This window comes from Hippichthys cyanospilos, chromosome 22 (genome assembly GCF_059441005.1).
Source record: "Hippichthys cyanospilos isolate Australia breed blue-spotted pipefish chromosome 22, RoL_Hcya_1.0, whole genome shotgun sequence".
Taxonomy (NCBI): domain Eukaryota; kingdom Metazoa; phylum Chordata; class Actinopteri; order Syngnathiformes; family Syngnathidae; genus Hippichthys; species Hippichthys cyanospilos.
In genome coordinates this window covers 4,819,167-4,834,349 of record NC_142390.1, presented here as the reverse complement: position 1 = coordinate 4,834,349, position 15,183 = coordinate 4,819,167, and the positions used below count along the sequence as shown (strand labels likewise).

Below are 15,183 nucleotides of genomic sequence, written 5' to 3'. Positions count from 1 at the left end.
CATTTCCCCCCTTTGCCGCTGAGCTGAACTGATGGACTCTGGCTGAAGTTTGATCACTTTGCAGCGGAGCGCTCACTTTCGATCACGAGTTCTACGTAAGGGGAATAAGAATACACTCCCGAATGACAAGTGGTACATCGGGACACGCACGGAGAGCCAGCCATCTGTCCCGCATCAGGGAGCGTGCGTAGATTACGCCGGGTGAGGAGGGAAGAGAGAGCGAGCGAGAGAGAGAGAGAGAGAGGGAATTACGCACACCCTGATCCTCTCCTCCCTTCCAGAAGCAGCGTGACGGCGTCGGCGTGCAGGCGCTCCGCAGCCCGAGTCAAGTGAGACCGAAGTTTTCGCCAAAGGATTCCGTCCAAGAATTAAATCACCTTCATGTCGACTCTGTTGGATACTAACCGGCCGATGCTATGGTTACCTTTATTACGGTAGGAAGACCACCTTTGGTTCCACAAAGACTCACTTTGGTCATCTTCAAGCGAGTGCATTTGCAGGGATAAAACTTTTTGAATGAACTGCGCGAAGCGGCTTTTAAAGAGTAAATATTGACCTTTTTGTACAAAACGCTGGTTCAAAGCTGATTTATTCCGATACAAAGCCGCATAAGACAAACGAGACCATGCAGGGAGGAGGAGAGATTCCCCAGGTCTTTGTGCAGGTAGAGGGTTGGGTTTCTTTAAGTTGCGCATAAATATTGTGAGAGTCCCCTGGAGCAGTGTGCAAAGGCGTGTGGACGTGTTCAAGGGAGTGGAATAAGCTGATGTTGCTCTGCTTGTATTTTTGGAAATATGAAGCCCATTCAAGTTGATAACGTACTCGTTTTACACTAAAAACGAGTAAATCTGAAATACTTTTTTTTTACAAGTGTAACATATTTGGCTTATTTTTAACACGAAGCAGTAAACTCAATTTTCGCTCTTCTTTTTTTTGGACTTGACTTTTATTACTCCTCCAGCTACTCCCATAAAAGTTCATTATGTACTGATTTTAGCAGTCATGTTACAACTTGGCATATACACGGCGGATGTTTACTAGTTTTTCCTATAGGCAGAGTCTATTTTTCTCAATTTCGAATTGGAATGCAACCCTAAGATTCTCCGGTACATGATCCAGCTATGCAGATTTATTTGTACAGTGCGTATAAGAAAAACACCGCTTAAATTCTGATCCAGAGCATCGCTTGCCGTGTTCACGGCTGTGATGGATTGACTGCAGATCTCAAATTTCCTGTGTGCGTGCGCATGACAATAAAAAAGATCTTCGCAGTAATATGTGCGAAAGTGAAGCAAATTCATTTGAAAGTTAACGTTTGCTGAACCTATGTCACGTTCCGTGCCTAAACCTGAAAAAAACGTCACATCCTCCCGAGAGCCGGCCGATTCGTTTGCGCGCGCTGCAACGGACGTTTGACTCGTTCGGGCTACACCGCTAAGTCCTACTGTGCTCAGAAGTGGACATCTTGCTTTTTCATGACTCATGAGTTGAATTTTGTGTTTTGCTGAGACTAATAGGAAAATTTTGCCCGCACAAGGCTTGCAGGTGTGATAGTTTGGATGCTCTTTTTTTTCCCATGTCCAACTGGAACCGACAGCTGTTGCTTGCGTCGCAGAATTAGCACGCGGACAAGGAGGCGAGACGTGCCCCAGCGCCGCGACTTCTTTATAGGCCGGGCTAGTCGATGCATTTCACTAGCGCAACGTTGGCCAGTTGCGTGCCGCTGGGGGACAGCTGCAGCTATTCGGTTGAGAGATTTCCCGCAGGACGAAGGAGAAACATGACAATCGGGCGTCAAAAAAACGCTTCCCGAGGACACGGGGCTAATCGTTACCTTGACGGGCCGACAAGGAGAATGTAAACGCTATTGCGGTGAAAGCAAAGCCGGAGCCATTCAAAACAAATCAAGGCAGGACAACTGCCAGTTTTCTTGTTCAAAAAGAAGAAAAAAAGTTACGGCTCGTAGAGACAACTTCCATTAAATGGGATCGTGTTTACTTTACGAGGAGTAGCCACATCTTCACGAGGGTCTTAATGGCTTGCTTTTGCTAGGAAGGACAAACACTTAGCCCTGTAAACTAAAAGCGTGTTAATACAAAGCGCTCCTATAAGCGCAAAATGGTCAAGAACAGAGCCTTGAGGTCCACCTCAATTACTGTAGGTTAGCGCTGGTGGATATGAAATCTCGATGTTCTTCAGTCATTCTGGACAGTTTTAATCCAAGGAGTACAAGTATTTATTGAAAGAAAAACTTGCTTGAAGGGATAAGTCCATCGATGTAATTTTTTTTCTTTTTAGTGATAAAAAGCTAATATTTTGTCTATAGTTTATTCGCTAACTAGATGCTTTTTCATGTACAAATAGTACCTTGAAAAACACACTTTCGACTTGCTGTGACCGCAAAATGGCATCAACTGTGCTCAAGGATGGAGTAATGACCAATCTGTCGGTATTGTATTTATATATTTGTATTTATTTGACAGAATGGGAAAAAAAGTGTTTTAATAGTATTGATCTGGCATGAAAAATAGTGTCATTATCAAATGAATCAATTCAAACCTAAAGACGTAATTTCACGTCTTTTTAAGTCCAGATACCCGATCTTAGGTATTTTTTAGGCCCTAAAATGGCTAATACTAAGAATTAAAGGCTATTTTTTTACTTTTTACTGCTAAATAAAGGCTAAAAAAGCGGACTGTCCCTTTAAATGCCACAATTTAGTAGTAAATACAGATTGTAAACATTATAACGGCACCTAGCCATCTCTGCAAAATCTCGATTTCACCATTGAAGAGACTGAAGGCTGGAACTAAGTTTTTGTGGTTTGAGGAGCTCCAGATGATGGGATGTCTGGATCACACCGAAACGCGCATAACGGGAATCATTTTCATAGCCAAGTTGGGGGAATTCCTGATGACTTTCAACGTGTTTTATTTTGCGCGGCATTTTCGGCGCCAATGGAGTGGTCTTTTTCATCGTATGCGATCGCAATTTTCAGAGCGGCGCTAGCCAGCTGATAGTTTATCCTTGCAGCGGAGTGTTTATACGCGGTACATTCTCATGGCTTGTACGAGCGGAGAAAACATAAGGCCTTTGATTAAACGCATGCCGCGGCACTTCCTTTTCCACTCACACGGCCCGATGGGAAAAAACATATGTGAGTTATTGCTTTGTGCTCGTGGCCTCGCGCTTATCTTAAAGCAATTTCGGTACGGCCGAGTTGGACGGGAAAAACTGAATAACTCTGTGTCCTATTGATTTTGACGGACAGGAACGCCGGATAGGGATCTTCGAAGATGAGGTCGAGACTTCCCGGCACTTTGGTCACATGACCGCTGGTCTTTCTTCTTTCTGTCCCTTTTGACCCTCTAATCTGCTTCTCTATCGGGAATAATTTACCGCCTTAACTTTCAGTGTGGCGATAGTTAAGTACCCGATTTTTCTATTTTATGAGCCCATCTTTCAAGCTCGCCATTCATCCTATTTGAAACCGCGGACTCTGCAACCTGCTGATAAAGGCGGCGGCCGTGGAACGATGCTGATAAATGAACTCAGAACTCAGAAGCTCCGTCTCGCCATTTTCCAAGCCAGTTTGGGACAAAAGTGTGACTGCAGCAGTTGCCCTCAGTTTTTTCTGCAGCCAAGTTCCCTCTTATCAGATCTTGTCATTTCATTTGCTTTATTTCAGGCTTGCCTACAGTCACAAATAAATGCGCACTGTTAAAAAAAAAAAGATCACCCGAGCACAATTTTGCAATAAATTGCTTCATGTTGCAATTATTTTGAGAAGAAAAAAACACATTCAAAAAGCATTCAATTTGTTTTGCTGAGGCCTACAAAAAAAAAAAAAAATCTCACGTCCCCCAATTTGGACCACGGGACTACACCGTAAGCAGACTGGTGTAAAAAAATACGCCAAGTAAACAAATGTGTTGGCGATGCGGCGCTAAGTCGCTGCTATGACAACAAAACGCCCGTAGGTGACTGTGGCGACGTGTGACTCGAGTTAGCGGGCGCTTTGATATTTGAGCTGGCAGATGTTCTAATGGCCGACGAGCAGAACTCGCTGCCCACTGTGTCAACCGCGTACATGCACACACACACACACCCACACACACACACACACACACACACCTAATCCTTGCTTGTCCTGCCATTTGGTTTTAACCCTAACCTTAAAATAAAACTAATCCTAACTTTAATCTCCGCAATGAAGCTAAATATTGAAACCTAAAAGTGACCCAATAGAAGCCAGTTTCCTCTCCATGCAACTTGCTGGGTTGTGAATTCAAAATGGCCTTTGATTGGTTGGACAAGAATATGAAAGTACTTTTATCGGTTGTCGACGGAGCTTCCTTTACTTTCACTGTTGTCATCTGCGTCCATGCATAGTTGTCGATTCCATCTATGTTATGGGGTCTGGTTAGCATCTGTTTCAGAGTTCTAGTATCACTGTGGTAGTTTGCAATTTGGAATGGACAAGATGCCCTCTGATGTGCGCCACTGAATTAGTCATTGTGAGAACAAAGCAGCATGTGCAATGACTCAGATTTTTTTTTTTTTTTTGTCTTATAGTTTGGATTCCGTCAGGGGCACATTCGGTTCTCGGCTACATCTAATTTTGGCTTTGTATCACAAGGAGCGTTGTAGCGCTTCGATTCAACATGCTGGAGAAGCGCTCACTTTTTGAAAGGGACCCGAACTCGAAAAGTCAACTTTTGATGTTGATTTCTCACCCTAAAAATTCCCAACAAATTATTTTCCTTTCTTGATGCATTTCTAAGCATTCCTTGCTTATTCTGTGGCTTGAAGTTTGCAATTCGAACCTCCCTGCGCCGCCTGTGCAAGAAAAATACAGGCTGACCTCACTAACGTCTTTTAGTTTGGTTTTGGTTCCAGAGCTGAGGAGTAGAAATTTTGCACCGAGTGGGCCAAGTAAACAGCAAGGATTCATTTAATAGCTACAATTTTTGACTGTAGAAATGCTTAAGTGGCCAAAATGTGCGTTTGGGAGCTCGCAGCCGGACAATTAGAGTCAGTAGAAAATAATTCACCTGCGAGCGGAACTAATATTACAAATACTGGGTTCCCACGGGGACTGATTTGATAGAAGGACCGCGTGGATTTTAATGGCTGTTTTTGGAAAGTACTTCAATATGTTACGTCCCCTTTACTGCCATTAAATGAAGTCATTCTACAACGTCCAAGTTTAGCCTCTAATTGTGCATGAGGGGATATTTTTTTTTTTTAATCTCGTGGATCTTTGGTCTGGTGCCAGCCTAGACAATGATAACATTGAAGCGCTAGTCACATAAAGCGCATGCAGCACACATTTCCAATGCTTACATTTTAGTTTAGTTCTCCTAACAGATTTAGAAATTGGATACAATACCGCGAACAATAAATGTGTGCCACAAATGAAGGATTCCTTGGAATGGCAGCTGACTTGCACCGTGCTAACCGCTAGCTAGCCTAGAGGCTAACGTTTGGCAAAAACATTGCGATCTCCTCTAAATTAAGACAAGCTGTCAACTCCATCCCGAGTTATTAAACACTCTCGCGTTTAATTCTGCTCGGTTTTGCACACGGTTGGAGCAGTACGAGATATCGGACGGCCGGTGCATACAAAGTCTTTTTAGTCCTCGTTGTGACACGCCTAAATAAATACAAAAAAAAAAGATTAGCTAATCCAAATTTATTTTGCGGTTTAGCCATAAAAAAATGAACAAAAATATTCAGGGATCACAAGTAGATGTTAACGAGTGCCAGGAAGAACAATGGCACCGCGGCTCGAATCATGAGACGCTTTGACAACGGAAACTTGGCCGTTATCTTCTATTGTTGTCTTTATTTTGAGGTGAATCATGTGCACTGAGTGAGGCAGGCTCCGCTAACAATTTTTTGGATTACGGCCGGAGGGCTACGACAAACAAGTACTAATTATTCTCACAAATTGACTCTTTTAATGTGATCGCTTACTTCCGTTGTCAACGGAGTAATAAGAATGGTCAGTTTGATGTTTCGAGATGATCGTTTGCTTCATCGTGGGGATAAAACTCAAACGCAAGCAACACTTCATAAATTCAAAAAAAAAAATGGTCGCCTCCTCAACCGCAGCCACTCTTTTATTGTGGTTAAGATAATGCCAAAGCATATGAATTCGATTTAGGTCCCGAAGGAGCAAAGCAGCCCCAGATCATCACATTTTTAAGAATATTTTAGTTTTTTTGGAAGTTTATTGAATATTTCTCCAAAGTCAGGTGTTTTTTTAAAGATGTGAGGCTAACGTTTGTACGTATTTTTTTGTCCGGTGTTCCCTCCCTGCCCACCAACTCAATTTTTACCCAATTTCATCCTTTTCTCTGAATCTCGTCCAGTCAAACTGAGAAAAAAATAAAACAATCCATCCGATGATGTTTTTCTATTTGCTTTATCGGTCTTAGCCATGATCCATCACAACCCCTCGGTTTTGTCCCGCGTCGCTGGGCGCTGAGTCCGGACGATTACCGGGTGCGGCGAGCAGCGACTATAAAATACTACCACTGCGCACGCACGCATACGAAACGGGGGAAGGAAGGTCAGAGCCACTGTAGAGCCTTATAAGTCTATTCTTGTATTGGTGATTCCATTAGGCTTGACGCTGGATTAACTCGGCCTGATCTCCGAGGGCGATTTGCTTTATAATACTGAATCAACTGTACTCCCGGTGTTTTATACACACGGCTTGTTTGGAGTCCAACAATCTCTCAGCGTGAGCGCCGACAGGTCTATTAGCTCAGTGGAGTTGGACCGTCCATCTTTTCCGTTGCCAAACGTCTTCGAGTATTGAAGGATGCTATTTACGCGTCTCGGAGAAGCTAGCGGACGCGTTCCTTTATTCTTAAAGAGTGTCGAAAATACACATTTGGGACAGTGGCGGAATGCGATTGAACCGCGCCGTCATTTGGTGTGAAAATATTTTCTTCCAAAAAGATAACTGGGAGGACTCCCTGCCGCTAATTGACTGAGACTTCTACAAGAGCAATTACTTTTGATGATAGTCATAAAAGCAAATTTGATCCAAATCTTGCCAGCCAAATTGCGGTTTGATAATAAAATGACCAGTGGAGCGTACAGAGTTTTTTTCCGTGACAAGGTCCTGTTATGGAAATAGTAATAAATAATATTCGCTATTAAATTAGTCCCTGAAGGGGATCTCTGGAACAACAATCAACATCCAGATGAACTTTGAAATGAGGCTTCATAGGACCGTTTCTTTTGATTTTTTTTCCTGACCAGATGGTAGAAATGCATGTTGTGGACATTCCTGTTATGTCTGCTTTGGTCTCTTAGGTTAAGCGGGAGTTTTTTGTCTTGGGAAATTCTTTTGTTGGCGGCGTATCGTATTGTGCTTTCAAAGCGGGTCCGGTATCATAGATCTTTTCAAGTATTTACCTTGTGGATTGAACTGAACGTAAATATGTGGTATAACTACAGCAGAAAAACGAAGGTCTCTCCTCAGTAAGTTTGTTTTTACGATCTTTATATACTGTCCGTGTTAGGAAAGTTGAACAATCATGCTTTTAGGTTGAGGTTTTTAAGTGATGCTGGCCAGCCTTGTATAATAAATAACTACATTTGTAGAAAAGGAGACTCGCAGCCTATATATTGGTTTTATTGGCCCACTTTTCATTTTAAATCAAAAGTCATCGGGTGGATACCAACCAGATTGCAATCGGAATTTTTAAAAAAATGGAGGGTCCTTATGTTTGAAACGCTCAAGACAAAAGGTTTAGAAACTGCGAAACCGCATTATAAATAATTCCAGGGGTGCATTAAACAAGGTCGTCCGCCCACAGGTTACATCTAAGCTGAAATTTCGTGAGGTTTTTCTTATTTTTCTGTTTAATTAAGCGAGGTGTGAATAACTACCTGCACCTACAGTAGTAATTTCCTGTCAAAATGAAGGCCCGTATATAAGTTCTCGTCAGCTGTTGCTACCACAAACACCCTCTGACGTCAGCTTCCCATCACGTCGGTGAGCGCACTCATACCCGCTAATAACCTGCCGGGCTAGCATTCACAAATACCATTCAAACTAGTTTTGTAACGGCATAATGGCGGGATGACTCACCTGTCCTGAGGCTGTAAAACATTTATTGAGATTCCCTATTATCAGTGGAATTTTGCCCTTCCCCTTTTAACTAAGTTTGACAAGTTCAGGGCTGAGAAGAAGTGGAGTTTGGAGGATGAAGAGGAGCAAATAAAACAAACAGGAAATCTCATGCTCGCCACTATTTACCAAAACACGGGCGTGCTGACCTTTCTAACCTACTGTTAATCCTGTCTAGGCCCAATTTAGCCCGCGCTGATTATGATGATGATTATTGGGAGGATAAAAAACTTGGCAGGAAAACCAGCCGTAGGCGTGACCTTGCGCTCGGCATTTTTCTCCGCGCAACGTCCCACATCTGGAGTCGAGCGGGTAGCATTAGCGCTCGGATGAGGATTTGCCGCTTTGGCGCACTGTCCATAAGCCCGTCTTATCAATGGGGGTCTCCGCGTTAAACGCAACACTCGCGGCGGCGCCTCACAAACCATTAAAGTCCTTCGATTTCTCAAGATCGAGAAAAAATCAAAAGGGAAAATTAAAAAAAAAGTGTCATGACCCTAGGGGCTTGGCTGTATTTGTTTTGTTTCATCTCCATTTGCAGACGTTTTTAGTCAATTGCACTTATTTTCCGCCGTCAAACTCCGTCCCTGCAACGAGTCACTACAATGCTGGTCTGCTATTGGTCGGCCTCTCTCATTTTGGTGCCAATTTTTAATATGTATGTACAATTTTGATGTTTTTACCTGGGGTTCTAAACGCATTAGCTGTTTAACAAAGCTATTTAACCGCGGGATGGATGAATCTCGTAACACGGGGGCCCACTGTAATTTATATTCTATGTTTATTTCCACTGAGCCGTTCTAGCACCGAAACAAGCAATTTATAACGCACAGCCCTGCCTAATGTAATATCTGCAAATATAAACATGAGTCTGCCGCCGAGTGCGCGCGTCGCGCTGCATGCTACAATTAATCACTAATTAGTTTACAGCGCCTTAACTTCATAGCCTGGCGGCCCAAATGCAAGTCAAATCACTTTGCCCTCACCATCGGGTCGGCGCAGCGTTGACCCTATCTGCACGCTTGAGCGTTAACCCGAGCAAAGCTGGAACAGGTTAAGTGCTATGCTAACAAATCTTGAGGTTTTAAATAAAAACAAACATGCAAAAGTCCTTTCAAAATAGTTATTGAATTAATTAATTGTTACAGCAAAATACAAGTTCATAAAATAAATGTTATGTACAGTAGGTTATTCATTTTCACGAATATAAAAAGCCAGATTCCCCGTATTAGAATGGTTGGACTCTACTTGTCATGTGCCACCTCTCGTTACCTGTCATGATCCTAAAAGAGGACACTTTAAGTTGAATATTTTTCTGTGGCCAAATATTTATTTATATTTCTTTTTGAGAACAGGTCTGACACTATATGTTGATTTTTTTTGGTAGGGGGGGTACATTTTTATTAATAATTAAGTTAATCATGTATTTTTTTTTGGTCTGGTCTGACACTTTAGGACGATTTAGATTGTACAGGGTCTGAAGTTTAATCCACCAGACACTGATGGCATCTTTTTCAATTTGATCAATTTAAATGCTCCTTAAACCTTTCAGGGTAAAGGCGTTAATTTAGAACAGAACGTTCACAGGGAAAAATCCGTTCCTTGGTGCTGGTGGCGAAAATGATAAGATTGTTTTTCTGAAAGTGGGCGCTGCGCTGTCTATTTCTCATATGACCCACTTTGCTTGCAGAGGTCTTGTGATAACGGAAGGGTGAATCCCTCCCATGCTGCAATGATGAGCCAGAAATTTGATATATATATATATATATATATATATATATATATATATATATATATTAGCAGATATTACATTATAAATTGCTTGTTTCGGTGCTAGAACGGCTCAGTGGAAATAAACATAGAATATAAATTACAGTGGGCCCCCGTGTTACGAGATTCACCCATTTTATATATATATCTGATTGAAAAAATTGAAATAAATAATCCAACAGACTGCATACAATATTTAGTGTCCTACACCGTATTTTTATGCGTTCAAAAACGTTGAGAATGTGCTGCAAACTATATAATAGAGTCATTAACAGTATTAACAGAATGAGGACAGCTACAACTTTTAAAAAGGTATTCTTCTGATTTAATTGGGTCTGAAATGTTTCCCCCACCGTATCCACGCCTGAAAGTTATATTTGAATTGGCCGGGAATTGCGAATAGACAAATAGCAACTTCCACACGCAGACGCACACACACACACACACACACACTGGCAAGAGGTCAAAGCTACATTTGGCTTCCAATCAGAATGACAAAAATAAAGAAAAGACTACACACAAGAGTTCATCTGGAGGTCCTTGTCTCTTATGAACTTACAGCACCTGGGGCCAAATGACTTGTAAATCCAGCCATCCATTCATCCTTTGCTTTTAACGTATCATTTTGAACACATTCCACATTGTAGTAACACGTCTGAATGAACGCTTGTGAAATCGCACATCGCGCGGATCCACAACGTTACCAGCGTGCCGTCGTGAGAACTTTGCAAGCCCGATATGTGAAGAACAAGCAAAAACAGGAGGCTAGATTTCAGAATGTTTCGCGGGATACATCGCTCGAATTATTTTGACGCGCAGTGCACATTTCGAAGGAAATCCGTGATATGGTGCGTTTGTTTTGCCGCGACAAGGATCTCTTACCGTTTCTCCGTTCTGCAGGGTCGCTCCAATGGTAATTGTTGTCTAAGTGGAGCTTCTGAGAAGAGCTTATCGCAAAATCACATGCGGGACAACTCCGTCGGTATCTGCAAAACCATCAAAGCGTTATTGCAAAATACCACTTTTACGTTGTGTTATTACATAATTGCCCACCAGGGGGCAGTATACTAAACTACACGCAATAGTCGTTTTGTTGCAGGGGATAAAGAATATACGCCTAGGAGGGTTGTTATATTTTCTGTTTACATGTGTTGCGCCACCGCCTGTGTTCCTAAATTGTTACTTACAGTATCACACTTGTTAAAATGAAGTTGAATCAAGTTTTGTTTTCATTTGAACATGCCAAAACCCGCTTCTTGAAGTTATTAACTGCTCCTATGAAGCATCTTTGTGATGAGCATTTACATTCATTGTCATGGTGCAGTCATGTGACTAATGCAGATTTATGGCCTCATAAATCCGACGCTAAGAATGTGACACAATGAAGCAAATTGCCGCGCCGTTTGAATGAATCGCTTTGTGTACGGATGAATTGTACGTGAAATCCATAAATCTTCGAAATTTATGCTGGGAAATGAAAAAACAACGTAACAAAACTGGGGAAATGTCTGTTCAAAAAAAAAAAAAAAATCGACATATGTTGTCCCAAAGCCGCCCAAATAAACGATTCGCTTGAATGTTACACAATATTATGTTGACAAAACACTCGGCGTAATCTTTTGCCTCTATCACTTTGGTTCGAAAACAAACCAAAACATCAGAACTTGATGAGAAAAGATAAGAACTTGACATATGAATAAAAGCGTGGCTTGTGCGGTTAAGGCTGACACCTTAAAAAAAAAAAAAAAAAAAAGTGTTTCGTCAAGCCCTGGCGTGTCTGGAAACATCTGCTTTGCATGTTAGTGACAATGAGATGGGAGGGGAAAAACAAACAAACAAACACAAAACAGCTTTCGTCTGGATATGTATAGTGACACATATTCAACAAAGTCAAATCTCAAATACAATATGCTCCTTTTTTTTTTTTTTTTTTAACTCGTTCATGCCCAAAGACGGCAATAGATGCGTTTGAACTGCGCCGGAAATAAATAAGTCATCAATCCGCTTTTTTTGTCATCTGACTTGAGGAATTATTTGCTTGTCGAATGCGCTTCATTAAGCCTTTCTGCACGATTGACTTTCAATTGTCAACAACAATCAAATGGTGGCGAGAGAGAGAGAGACGGAGAGCGAGAGAGAAGAAGAAAAAAAAAAAAAAACGGAGCCAGGACTAATTAGGAGTATAATAAAAATCACATGAAGCGCTGTGGCGGTGCGAGACAAAGCCCCCCGAAAGCGAGCATTCCAGATTCGCCCGGTTTTATTTCCACCACAAAACCATCTGAAAGTCACATGGCAAAAAAAAAAAAAAAATTGTCCTTGAGCAAGTTTCGCAGGCGCTTGACGACTTCTTGTAAACACGTTTCACGCTATTAACAACTTCATGATAGCGTTTATGGTATTTTCCGATTCTGACCCTAAAAATGTACAAATTTTATATAAAAAAAAATGCTTGGAAAGAGTATAACGTACGCTTACCTCCGCACATCATTTAATCGACTTCCATTCAAAAAGAAAAGCCAGATAATAACCGAAATCGCCACTGAAAACGACTTTGCAAAACTCTGACCTCTTGTGAATGTTAGGAATTCGCTTTTGACTCCCCGAGGCCTCAGATGCTTCTTCTTGCCCAAACCTGCCGCCGGAGTAATTTACAGTACGTACACAATGCATTTACCCTTCACGGAACGCAACATGAGCAGAATCCAAAGGCAAACTTTTGCATTTTTACGCACCTTACAGGGAGAAAAAGCAACATTTTTATTGGCCGGTGTTGACAAAATAGGCGCGGGAAAGTCAGTCTTAAAAAAACAACAACCCGTGAACACATGATTGTTGGAATCTGCCCCAAGTCAAGCCCGTTGTAAATATACTTGTAAAAGCAAACCTGCCATAATAGAATAACAAGAGGCAATTAATCAGTTGAATATATTTTATAAACAGACTTTTTTTTCAGGTTGGAAGCCGCAGGGCGTAGCTCGAAGATAAATGCATTGCCAAGTCATCATTATGCGTGAAAGGAAGAAACAGCTGGACCGCCTTAAGAAGAGCGCTTCTCAATGGGGCCAACGGGGGAGCGTCCAGATTGGAAAATGGCGTTGGGGCGGGAAGAGGGATGAAGTGACTTCACGTGACCTGGCCTGCAAATTCCCGCTCCACCGCTATCCAAATGGGGTTCTAATGTCGAGTTAAATCAGACAAATCTTGTGTCTGTTTTACGTCTCCATCAACCAAAAATGCTTTGTTCTTGTCAGATGGAGCTTGGCAGAAAAAAAAAAAAATCCCAGGGGGGCGCATCAGTGAAAAAAGGTTGAGGAGCACAGGTTTAAAGTACTGCACCATGTGCGTCGACAACAGAACAGATTTGATTTGTCGGGCAAGTTCTGTTGGAACAAATGGCGTTTCGTGAAGGAGAAAATAGGGACGATTTTGCCCAGTGGGGGGTTTCACTCAAACAAACACAAGCATGTGTCGCTGAAAACACATTGCCTCTGACATCTAACAGTGCATAAGAAGAAAAAAAAATCATCCCACGCAATTCTGGCCCTACGTTCGGCGATACAGGGCTCGCAAAGCAACTAAATCTAGAACATATTGAAGTCAACCATTGCACTCCTGTGAAACTTTTCTATTCCGTTCGATTCTGCGGTTGAACTCCGGCTGGGCCGCGGGTCTCAAAGCTGCTCCGTCTGTCTTTTCAGATCTTGCAGGTGAATCTAGTGATGTCCATCCTGCTCTACGTGATGGTCCTCGTGTACCTCTATGGTATCCAGGCGAGCAACATGGACAACAGTCGCCAGGGGCAACAGCAGCAGCAGCAGCAGCAGCCCGGCACGGATCCTTTAAACTCCCTCATCATCCAACTTCTCCAGGCGGACCTGACCAGGGGCAAGAACCGGGGCTACCAGGGCCAGCAGGGGAAAAGCCGGGACGCGGAGCGGTGGGGGGAGGCGGGCCGGGGCGGCGAGAGCGGCGCCGACCAGGGCCGGGCGGCCACGCTGAACCCGGACCTCCTCAGGCAGCACAAGCGCTTCAGCTCGCCCCGGGTGCTGCTGAGCGACCGGGCGCCGCTGCAGCCGCCGCCGCTCTACGCGGCCGACGACTTTGTGAGCCGGGGAAACAAAACCCGGAAGAAGCGCTACACCGAGCACAAGAGCTATCGCGGGGAGTACTCGGTGTGCGACAGCGAGAGCCAGTGGGTGACCGACAAAACCCAAGCGGTGGACACCAGGGGGACCCGCGTCACCGTTTTGGACAAAATCAAAACCAGCGCCGCGCAGGATATTAAGCAATACTTTTACGAGACGCGCTGTCGGACCCCCAGGCCCTTCAAGGGAGGCTGCAGGGGCATCGACGACAAAAACTGGAACTCGCAATGCAAGACCACGCAGACTTACGTGCGAGCGTTGACGCAGGTTCGCAATTCCGTGGGCTGGCGCTGGATCCGCATCGACACTTCCTGCGTTTGCGCGCTGTCCAGGAAGCGGCACAGGACGTAAGCCGTGCCGCCCGGGGTCGGACGTTCCGTTTCCGGTTCGCCGCTCGCCGCCGGGGAATTATGCGCTGGAAAAAAAAAAAAAAAAATCAAGAAATGTTCATGCTGCAAATCCACAAGCTGGTTGCTGTTTTGGAGGAACTCATCTTGAGTCAGGGCGTGAAGGGGAACTGTACATATAAGTTATTTAAATTATATGAAACGCATGTAGTTTATACATGTTATCTAAATATAAATATATATGAATATATTTGTGTTATTTATTGAAAGAAGTCTGCTTCCAGAGTCTATTTGAAAAACAGTGAACCACAAGGGACTGCAAAAGGTGCTTGCTGAAACTTATTATGTGCCTTGACCAGTGCGGCTGGATGGAAAAGTGTTGCGCGCACACACACACACACACACACACACACGCAACAATTTCCAGAAACGGGGAAAGAAAAGCTGCAAACTGTCACCGACACGTCCAAATTTGATTGGGCGCACGCAAAACATCTTCGAAATTGGCCCGAGCGGCAAATTAGATCCAGAAATTTCTGTCAGTGAAGTGATGATAAAAGAAAAAGTTGTTCTATTGTCTACACTGATGCCTGTCATCGCGAAACTGATATCACAAGCAAAATATGTTATTTCTTTTTAATAAAACGTGAAAATTTAATGCAAAGTTTGGAAATGGCTTTGAACACGGGCCGCGTTCCATTTCTTCACCGCCTGTTCCTTCAAAGTGGAAGTCAAATCCAAAATCCAGGCGCCCCATCGAGTCTAA

General features: G+C 43.2%; 1 protein-coding gene across 1 annotated transcript; it reads left to right on the top strand.

Annotated features, from left to right (window-relative positions):
• The first annotated feature begins 288 nt into the window (after positions 1-288).
• On the top strand, positions 289-15,183 carry ntf3 (neurotrophin 3). The gene is made up of 2 exons (XM_088406647.1): positions 289-434; positions 13,624-15,183. The coding sequence occupies exons 1-2, from the start codon at positions 417-419 to the stop codon at positions 14,419-14,421; spliced, it is 816 nt and encodes a 271-aa protein (XP_088262773.1). The 5' UTR covers positions 289-416; the 3' UTR covers positions 14,422-15,183.